General features: G+C 35.4%; 2 protein-coding genes across 2 annotated transcripts in view; one reads left to right on the top strand and one right to left on the bottom strand.

Moving 5' to 3' along the window:
* The window catches only part of LOC123012380 (protein unzipped), an 11720-nt gene extending 2111 nt beyond the window's left edge, over positions 1 to 9609 (bottom strand). The window contains exons 1-2 of the mRNA XM_044410248.1: positions 9426 to 9609; positions 19 to 205 (exon numbers count right to left, since the gene is read on the bottom strand). Coding sequence (XP_044266183.1) covers positions 19 to 205; positions 9426 to 9437 — 199 coding nt within the window. The 5' untranslated portion in view covers positions 9438 to 9609. The remainder of the gene's footprint in view (positions 1 to 18; positions 206 to 9425) is intronic.
* Positions 1 to 11122, top strand: part of LOC123012378 (mitoguardin) — a 46295-nt gene that overhangs the window by 27133 nt on the left and 8040 nt on the right. The gene's annotated exons all lie outside the window — the stretch shown is intronic.

Genomic DNA, 11122 nt, shown 5'->3' with positions numbered 1-11122 from the left:
GTTTGATTTTTGACTTACCTTTGACTACTTGCAAAGCTGCGATGACAGCATTGCCCAGAGTGGTGTCGTTGATACTGGACGAATGGACCCATTGAAGTGTCGTTGAGGTTACCACTTGTTCTAAATTTTCAGACAGGATATAGACCGAAGTTTCTCCTCGAACGAAAGTAAGGGTTAGGATAAACGGAAGTAATATCCTCGTCATCTGAAAAAGGACAAGTTTACAGAATGATAAACAGACAAACCCACAGCTCGAGGCTGTTGCGAGAAAACGGTCAAATGGAGAAAAACTGGTCGCACGGTAACGTAACGTTCTAAGGACAATTCAATTTTCCGCTACGGGATTATGCAGGATATTCATGCAACACGGACCATTTGCCACACTGATAAGGGCAATAGCTGTAATAAATCTCGCGACTCTATGTGGATTTTAAACCTTGAAACTTTAAGAGACTTTGATTATGCGATCGGTAAGCCTCGATTTAAATGTCTGTGAGAAAGTAAAAGTTTCAGTCATCATAATTTCTGACATAACTGGAAAGTTATCGACTTTCGGTTTTGCATTGGAACGAGTTTGACAGTCGTATGATAAAAATTGTAGTTAGCAAATTGATTTAATTAGCAAAAGTTGATTGCATAAGTTGCATCATAGATAGATTAATTGCGCTGACATGTTGATAAGGCGAAGATTTGCCGCATACCAGACTCACGAGGCGCCCTGAAACATTTTTCGCATTGATTCGTGATAATTATACAGCAACTGAAGCGACACCCATGAAAAAACGACCTTCGTCACAAATGAATCCGGATTCGCTTTGGTTTCCGGAGTTTTTCAGTCGATCTCAAGAATCTCGCTTCCTGCATACCTGCAGGTAATTCTTGCACCGTGGACAAAGCGTCCGCGTCTATTTTTAGCCTCGCATTTCAATGGAACGTCATTTGCGAACCGAAGACGTTGTAAATTCGGGTAAATCGCGATGCCACTTGACGCTCGACGAGGGTGCGCAACTCCGGGGGCCACGTGTGTTTACGATTGCAACACAAGACTAAAATAGGGGGTTGGCATGGTAACGTGATAAAGGTGCACGCCGACAAGCAAGCGTGCAACAGCAACGAAATTATTCGATTAAATCCGGGACCCGGAGGATTGGTCACTGAAAGCTTCCAGGTTTTGTTAATTCGTTAATGAAGGGGTCGCGTATGCTCGTATGCAGATCACAATCGTCGCAGAGACCGCCAGTCACGTACAGTAATTACAAGGCAGAATGTGGGTGTGCGTGTCTGAATGCATAACTAATCGAAGATGACGAGATTCGAGAGAAAAAGTAGGACGGATGGCAGCAGGAATCACTTTTAAATTGTCACAAGTGGCTTAATTCGATCTTCCCACATCATGCATCGATCAATTGGGTTCATTTAAGAGATTTTCTGAGCGGGGGTCATGCACACTATTCACGTGGGCCGAAGAATAAGAAATCTTTACTGAGAGCGAGACTGATTTGAGCGATAACACAGTATGACTCGTTGTTAAACAATGGTGATGCATGGGTATGAGTACATGAACCATGGGCGTCCATCCGTTTTATATGGAAGAGTAACTGAGGTCAGATGCAAAGGGTTGGGATTTTTCTCGTTCATCTATTATAATAGGCAAATTGCAGTTTGGAATCATTTCTGGATTTTCTCCCTCTTGTGCTACTTCCAGAACCACCCTTTGAAATCAAATAATTGTTTCCTGTAAATGAGCAATTGCGCGTCTGTCCCAGCAAACAATAGAGCACAAATCAAGTTTTCGCTAGACTAGAACCAGTTTCACAATTTCACAACTTAACAAGTTTCTATCTCGTTAATAAGACAGTTTTACGCAACACTACTCGTTATTTTTCCGTAAAAATATTGCGCCACAATCCCTAGCTTTGTCCATTTATCCCCTTTATCATTTCCTCGTTGTCAAAGAAGTCAGAAGCTTTCACAATCCTCCCTTCTGACGTTTTCATATTGGTGTGCGTGAGAGAAATGCTCTCTAAATTAATCGTTTGTGTGGCTTTTTTGTATTTTTCAAAGAGTAGATTTGAATAAATGTCGGACGTTTTTTATCTGAGTTGCTGCATAATTCATCAACTGTGTTTGTATTGATTTTAAACTAATTTACACACACGTATTAAAAGATCCGACCTTTTTTACGAGTAGACAAATTTGGGCTAGAATTGCCTTCGATATTGTTTGTTTGGTCTAGCTAGAAGCGTGAATGAATTTAAATTTTGACCAGATTCATTTGACTTGCTAATGGTTTTGTGAATGGGCAGGTGGAACCTTGTCTACCGGTGAAAGAGCGATTTTTTCCATTTTTGGGAGAGTCAAAAAATCGAGAAAAAACTAGAATCAACCATGTGTATTTCTCTACGATTTGTTGCGACGGCCTTTAACTTGACCTCGATAGCTTAGTTATGCAATAATACGTAATATTCCGTCCACTTGTCGGAATCGATTCAATTCCTATCGCAACTCCAGATCGTTGCCTCACCTACGTCATTCCTGAATTATTTACGACCAAAAAGCAACAAAAGTCTCAATAGAAGAAACCCGAGTTACAGTCCTGCTGACACATGAAAAAATTATGCAAGACACAAGGGTTTCACTTATTCGCATTGCGGACCACCATTAATCCCACTTGGATCGAATTTCATCAAGTGTTAAGAACCGAAATGCGGCTTTCGACCGGAACCAAAACGCTACTTTAATCAATGGAAAGAAAGAAACGTGGTTTTTGGATTAAACCGTTCATGATTAAAATCAGAAATGGTTACGATTTTGCAACAGTGACACCACATTGGTTAACAGTAAATCAGTGTTTATTAGCGTTTTAAAGCAGTTTATCTCATCTCGAGTCATAAAAGTCGGTTAACAATTATTGTGAGTAATTGAATAGTTGCAGTGGCTCAGGAGCTATAAGTCAGGGTTATCTTTTATTGCAAATAGGGGCTATAAACTAACTTACAGATTCGATTAATTCAAGGCTTGTTAAATCACTCTTTATTATTTTTTATTTGTTACACCAAGTAAAAATCGAGTAGGAAACCCTTTCTAGGCTATTTTAAATATCCTCCTTTCCACCCTCGCTCCATATTTTCGGGGCTCCCGGATTATTTACGGTGCCCGGAGTAATGAAGTAGATCCTGATAAAAGTCTCCTGAATGGATTCGATACCTGATAGATTTCCGGGCTGGAATTCAATTAGAGTCGCTCTGACTTCGATGATTTATGAAATTAAATCGCGGGGTGACATTGCGACACGTCTCCGAGATATCGCGATGATTCGGTTTTACAACCTTGAGACAAGATAATGGTGCCAAAAAAAAGAAGAAGGCTAGGCGGTGCTTTGATCAAGATTAATGGCTGATTGGCGTAATCGAGAGGGAGAAAAATGCAGTTCATCCCTTTTTAGTGATGGGTTTATAATAAAATCGGTCTTAATTTCGCTTTTTGTAAACACGATTTGATCTGAATGGGGCTAAAATGGGGGAGGAAATCAACAAATTTGGAAGTTCTTATCGAGGGCTCCAGTTTGAGAACTAATGCACAAAACGTGTAAGTAATTTCATGCCTAATGTATTTTTTTTAATGAATCACAACAAATGTTTTCATTACGCAATAGATAAACAAAGTTTGATTGAAAGAAGTTGGCGTGAAAAATTACGTGGGAATTAAATGTACTTATACAGTATGGACACATCATGGCCTTAATGAAAAAAAATTTTTTTACAATTATTACGTTACAATTTTGGATGGAGGAATAAAAAGTCACACAAAAGAAGGGCGTTGAGCATCAGAATGTCTCTTATCCAATATTTCTTCCACTTGATTTAACTTTACAACTTCGTCATGTATTATTTATATTTTAGATTTCAAAATGTTAATTTTATGATACAACAAAAGATATTGTTTCGATACTGTTCTTGGTTCTTTCCTCTTTATTTACAATGTTATAATCTCAAAAGTCTATCCAATTTAACGCAAAAATTATTATTTCGATAAAAAAACTTGTATTAAAATTCTTTTTCAAACTATATAACGTGCAATTTTAAATGGGACATAATGAGATAAATTGCGTGCAAGAAATATAGAATTTCTTCATGAAGTTAATGACCTTACTTCTGTGTCACATTGAATCGCAAAAATTGCAAGACTTTTAATTTCCGACTATAATTAACAATTAATGAGAGCTGAACTTGTTTGAAAGTTTTTTTTTTTCAAAATTAGAAACTTTTGGAATCTCATTCATCATTTAATTTAATAATTCAGTTTGTTTCGTAAACACGATAAAAGGGTTTTAGTATAAATAAATGAAGCGTAATGAATCATAAAAGATGCAGTTTACTTTGAGGCCGCCGTGAAAAAGCACACTAACTCGCTAATTGTTGCTAATTAGTCATCGAGGAATTTATTAATTTGAAATTTGTAAACAGTTCAGGTCCAAAAATTAGGTTTATTTGCGAGTTTTCATAAATAAACTAATTAAAATTCCTTTTACTGTAATATTAATCTGATAATAGATTTTTTGAATGTTGTTAAAGTGTAACACTCTTTAATTTAATGTCTTATCACATAATAAGAGTAATTAAAACTAAATTCTCGGAAAACGTGCTGATGTTATTTGATTGACTCACGGCAATTTTATTTTGTCTAATTAATTTTTGAAGCGAGCAATTCTCGCAATAAATGGAAAGGAATTACGAAGATTTCTCCTAATTTTCGAAAATGAGACTTCTAGCATCACGCCAAGCTCCATTTAGGCAATTATCCTAATGCCGCTGGTTAAATTGTTGGATTCAAAGTCGGTAAAATATTTTCACAGGAAACTGTGACACGAAAAGTCCTAACGTGAAATAAACAAATTGAACAAAAATTGTGTTCACTAAACTCCTTTTGGCGCGTATCGTGTTAACATTCCGCTTCTGAGCCTTGCGCTTTTCAAAGGTTAACACCACTTTTACGAGAAAGGATAAAGGTTTCTGCCTGCCTTCACTCCCTTTTTCCGAAATGCGATATTAAATTCACCGGAGAATAGTCATCAATTTCCTTTCGATGACTAACCAACTGATTCATCTTCAAAGACCGTCAAGGACGAAAAATTAGAACTGCGAAAACTCTAGTCCACGGACAAGGACATTGTTCCGTATGTGTGTACAAGCCGTTAAACTTGAACTTGGAACAGTACGACCGCTATTGTATCGCTAATTATAGAAGAGTACCGCAGAGATTCTTCCCAGGTACGATGCACCCTGAATATCGATCGGACAATCCCTCACCCTCTCGTCCAATCAACTGAAACATACACACCGCACATGTCATTCACTTTTATGATTCTCAGAGGGTTGCTTATAGCACAGGTAGTCAATAAGAGGGTGAAGCTTGTGGTCTTTGGTAGCTTTATGTGGTAGACAATCTCATGTGAAAATATCAATGTCACCGGAAGATGATTATCATTATAGCACAATTAGTGTTGATGGTACGGACTTTTTCTTTGCGATAAAAAACAGATTCCAGACCACATGGAGACTTAAGATTGAAGTATAATGATGCCAGAAATTAGCTCAATGAAGCGGAGATTGTTCAAAAAATGTGGAAAGTGGCACTAGTTGGTAGAGTACTAGTGCGAGTACTATCAAAGTCTAGGAAATTACATTTTCGATTAGATATTTTTTAAATGAAGAAGGTTAAATGGCCCATTTTTGTTACTGAAGGAAAAAAATCACTGATGGAATCAGAAAGAAACGAAGAGGAAAAAATTATAATTCAAGATTTCCAAGAAAATTAATGTTCTATTGTGCAAAAAAATATGATTCGAATTATGTACTATGACCGAGGCATAATTCGAAATTTGCAAATCAGAATATTTTGCCTTTTTTCAAAACAAGCTGATGACTAATTACGATTTTTTTTCTACAATCAACAATTTCATGTGTCACAGACATCATTATTTTAAGAGTACAACTTCACTTTGGTTTATGTTAGCAACTCATCATTAATTTAATTTTTATTGCTGTACAATACCAATTCCCGTGTCAAAAAAGGAAATCCACCCGTATCGAATTAAAACCTCGTCAATAATAGCCTACTTAGAGCACCCTTTCAACCCAGAGTGTTCATTAGTGTGAAAGTGACAGTTTTTACTGATAAGTGATAATCGTTCGATGGGGATCATCCCATAAATAGGCCACTTATCACTCGGAAGGTCATTTTTCCAGGTGTGGATCGATACGAAACGGTTACACCATCTGTCAGAATTTTTAACGGCTGATAATGAGATTTTTTTTCACGGTTCGTCTGAGTTGACTTGAGTCATGTCGGAGTCAACTTGGTTATGAGACGTTTCCGTTGGTTAATTATCGGGCTTCCTTCTCAATGATGAGGAATGAGATGTGGCCAATTGCTGTTCTTATTGTTTGTTTTCGTGTTCTGATATAGCCGGTAACTAGCTAATTTATTAAGTCAAAAATCCGAAAATTAGACACGAAATCGAGATATTACTCTAAGGTGCGGCGATTAAAAGAGAATTAAGGGAACTTCAGGTGAACGATAACTATAAGGCCTGTTTTTTTAAATCGTTTCAGAACGAGAAAAAAAAGATAAATGGCGACTCGAAATGAAAACTCATGAAAGAGCGTTATTTATGAGAGATATTCATCGGATTTTGCAATGGACAGATCTGGGTCAGCAGTAGAATCTGATAATGAAGGACACTTTGCACTTCAATGTTATGCTAATGGGCACAGCTTTCATTGTCCCTCACAACCCTCTCTTATGTTTTATCTACAAAGGATGTGGAGGTGTATGTCTAAATTGAAAGCTTTGTCTATTGTAACCAGGGAATGTCAGGAATTTCAAAGAGTCTAACTAGAAATTAAAAATATTTGATTACTGTCATTTAACAGAGGAAGAGAACTATTCTTTTGTTTGGCAGAAATATCTATTGTCTATTCCCTATACGCAACTACAAGATCTGCAAACGATAATTTGAATATCAATTACTTTAAAGTCATCCAAACTATAAAAACTGGAAAATATGAGCCATAAAAACCAAACAACATGACATATTCTAATTGATTGTACTAAACAAAAGCTATACATCAAAGTAATAATTTTCAGTAACCTCGTTAAAAAAGTAGCTGTTACCTGACGAGGAGCCTGCTTAGTGTCTCACAATCATGACTCACGTTTAGTAGACAATTTTAACATGTCTTATGTGTTTAATAATTTAGACCAGCTGCTATTAAGGAAAAAATCGCGATTTATTGCTAAGATAAGCAAAATAAGAGATGTTTAAAATGTCCTCGATTAATTTCAATAAAATTTCTGACGAAACAGGTGGTCTTATCGTCTCGAAACTTAAAAACTGAGACCGTTTTCTAAATTAGAACCTTAAAAGGTGTGCCGGCGTGGGCCCAAAACGACTTTTCCTCGATGAAATAACCATAATTCCCACCCACAAACGAGAGTCATCCAAGTATTTTTGATGAGAAATTACAAAGTCCCGAATCACGATAAAATACAAAAAACGCGTGATGCGGGTATTTGTTTGTGGTTAAATTACCGAGCAATGTGGGTTTGTTTACGCTTGTTTTTATTTGTTTTTAACTTGTCGCTGCACTTTTTCTGGCTTCGAGTCATAATTTCCCGATTAATTATAAACAAAAATGCCGTTATGCAAAGCGAGTGAATCCGTGAATATTCATCGGATTAAGCGTATCCTCCGAGTCGAGAAATTCAAAATATGCACTGTGTAGGACTGCACTACCGGTTTTTTTTTCTTTTAATGAGGTCGCACGAATCGGGTTTATGCTTGTTCAAAATTGGATTTTTGCTCAATCCTTGAGACTTGTCTCTATTAATGAAGCTATTGATCGACGCAGGTCTACCGCATTGCTAATCTTGCCTGATTAAAATCACCAGATCGGGACGGTGTACACAAACAGAACCAATAAATATCCATTTAACTGCACAACAAAGCATGAAGGAATTTAGCACAGGCTTCAAGAGTCCAATGAATTTTGAAATTTTTGACGGGGTGGCCCGTGTTTGTCCGGAAGGTAACGGTCGTTTCCGGTCGGGTTGTGACGGTTGGAGGCGGTGAACCGTTGGGTTGGATGCACGACTTTTAAATCCTTCAACAATGGAAGAAAAAGGAGCAAAAGGCTTAATTTGGTACAAGAAAAACAACCGAATATCCCAATTTTTGTGGTGATAGAGTAATTCAATTTATCTTTGTTTCATCTTGTCAACAATTCAATTGAAGTATGTCCTCGAATAAGCTTGGAATTCAACAAGAAATGAGCATTAAGCGAAAAGTTGTTTCGAATTTAATTGCTGCAACAAACCTGAATTGATTTTATTAATGGTTTTTGAGGAATTTTGTGGAGATTTATCCTCGTTTTTCATTTTTTGTAACCCTCTTCTTATTAATTAATGAATTCGTATCAGTTTTAGTGAAAGTAAATACTAAAACTGCCAAATTTAAGGAATTGTCATAAAAGACTTTTTTACTAATATAATTAATATACGAGTATAGAACTTCACCAAGTTCGATGTTTTAGTGTCGTTGAAAATTTGAAAGATTACTTTGGTTATTTGAATTTTTGCTACTGGCATAAAAACATTTTTTTTGTTACATGTTTGTTTTATGAAATTAGTTTTTTTGTATATTTTTTACGAAACAAAATTTTTTCAATGTTTTAACATTAGTGCTTCAAAATGAGAGAAATTTTGCATTTTAAACCAGCAGTAGCTACTAATTCAGGAGCTACAGACATGTCATGAATAATTATAAACGAAAATCGTGCCCAACCTCTTCTACTTCTAGTTTTCAAATAGCTCTTCAATTTGATGTGTAGCATCAATCTCAAAAAAAAAATTCATAATTATTGGTGATTAATTTCGACGAAATCTTTTGTAACAAGTTATGTTAATTTAAAAGACAGAAAATCTAATTTATTTCTGATCGATTCTTATGTCTGTATTAGATTTAAATTTGGCTTTTTGAACGTCCAGAATACAATAGACTTTGCTGTTGAATTTCGAATCAGAGGCTTAATTAACGTCCGGCCTATGTTATCTTCCAATCTCCTGCACTAATGCAGATGACTGGATAAGATTGTAATAAAAACCACCGGATTTTTCCGGACTAATCGCATTCGTATTCACATAAATAAACCGTCTCCGGATATGGAAGTGGCGCCTAGAAGATTAACTCTTGTATCTTGAAGCACATAAAGAAAATCTTGCTCCAATTACTCTAATCGATCAGGAAATCGTGTAACATCTTCAAGACCTGAACAATTGGAATTTACAGCGCGTGTTGCATAGTGAGTTTTCAGCTCTGGTCAAAAATCACTTTTGGCGCCTTTCAGTCCACCAAAGACTCTTACCTTGCTGCTCATAACCACGAATCCTGATATGGCGTAAGTTAAGTAAAAATCCACAAGAAAATAGATATGGGTCACCCTGTATTATTTATTTTTGCACTGGTCACAATCGCAAATACGTCACTTAACGATTTTTGTTGGTTCACGCACTCTCTTAGTGAGATTCGAACGGCTAATGGCGTAGTCTCCGTGCTTTTGCCGGTTTTACGGCTACAAGTCTGAGTGGGGTCCTGTGCAGCGCTTCGATTGGCCCCGGAACTACGTCACTATTCATAGTCCGGGTCGATTGTTAACGTTCTTTTCTATTCATTTCTTCAGTGGCGTTTTACGTTTTTACCTGTGCTCTGATTTGTTTGGGTTCGAGAGCTTGAGACGAATTTTTTGCCTTTGAGGGGCAAGGGAAGTGACAGGTTTGAAGAGGTGTTTCGGGATGGTAAAAGGTTAAATGCAAGGTTATTGTGCGACTTTTTGATGGAAAGGAAATGCATCTTACTTTTAAACGAATTGCAAAATTAAAAAAAAAAAAATGTTGTAACATTCATTTTTGTTATGGAATCATTCTTATTAAGTACTTTAAAACGGCTTAATGTTCTCATTTTCATAATAAATTCTAGTTTTGCCAAAAAGATACTTTTGGAATCATAAAATATACAAAAAGAAAATTCTTTTTGGTTTACTCTACAACAGTGTTTTTAGTGTATTGTTTAGCAAATGTGAAAGTATTTTTTAAATGTTTATTGCAATGGTAAATAAATAAAGTTGCTCAAGTTTCTAAATAATTTTATTCAATGCTTGTTTTGTTTATGAATAATACAAGTCTTTATATTCATTCCTCTTTCCCTAACCTTTGACTCCGCCATTCTCTGCAATTTTTTTCAACTTTAAGTCAAGCAGAAACGTAATTATGAAACAATCAAACGTATAATTATTAAAATCTCGAGTATAAAAAGACATATAGACGGAGGAAAAGAAAATTATGAACCAGTTGGAAAACGCCTAAATTTTATGTAATATGAGTGGAAAGGGACAAAAAAATTTGAATCATCTTATTCTTATTAAGAATGATTTTACTTTTGTTAATAGGTTACGATAAGTTTGACGTTGCAACACGACAGTGATTTTTATATTATATTTTTTTTCTTCTAATATGAACAGAATTTGAAAATTTGATATACCTACTACAGATTTTTAAGTTTTGCAAAAGAAACAGTAAAAAAACTAAGTTATCTGTCCATAATTTACAAAACTAAAGTGCTTTAATAAAAAAATAAGTGATTATTACAAGTACATTTACCAAAATATAATTAATCAGAGAGATTATTTAGGCAAACGAATTGTTTATCAAAATTAGGATTTTTTTTACACTTATTATGCGTGTTAATTAATTGAAAACTGACTCCGAAAATTTAGAAGCAAATATGTACTAATTTTTTTCCACACTTTTTTTAAAAATTACTTTACATTACTTTTTGTTTTAATTTTTTATTTTTAAATCAATAATACTCACAGGAAAGTTAAAATTCAATCAATTGCAAAGACAATAATAATACAAAGACACAAAAAAATATTTTTTATTGAAGGTGTTCAAATCATAAATTATATTAAGTGAATAAACAGAATTTCCAACGGACGTGCATCACACTGCATCTTGAGAATTTTTCTCTTGAACTAATTGAATAATTTGTGGCCAGTCAACCGAA

The sequence above is a fragment of the Tribolium madens genome, unplaced genomic scaffold, assembly GCF_015345945.1.
Source record: "Tribolium madens isolate multiple individuals breed KSU strain unplaced genomic scaffold, Tmad_KSU_1.1 Scaffold_96;HRSCAF=242;Tcas5.2_LG5, whole genome shotgun sequence".
In the NCBI taxonomy this organism is placed as follows: domain Eukaryota; kingdom Metazoa; phylum Arthropoda; class Insecta; order Coleoptera; family Tenebrionidae; genus Tribolium; species Tribolium madens.
Note: the sequence above shows the minus strand (reverse complement) of the source record. Positions and strands in the feature narration are given on the sequence as shown.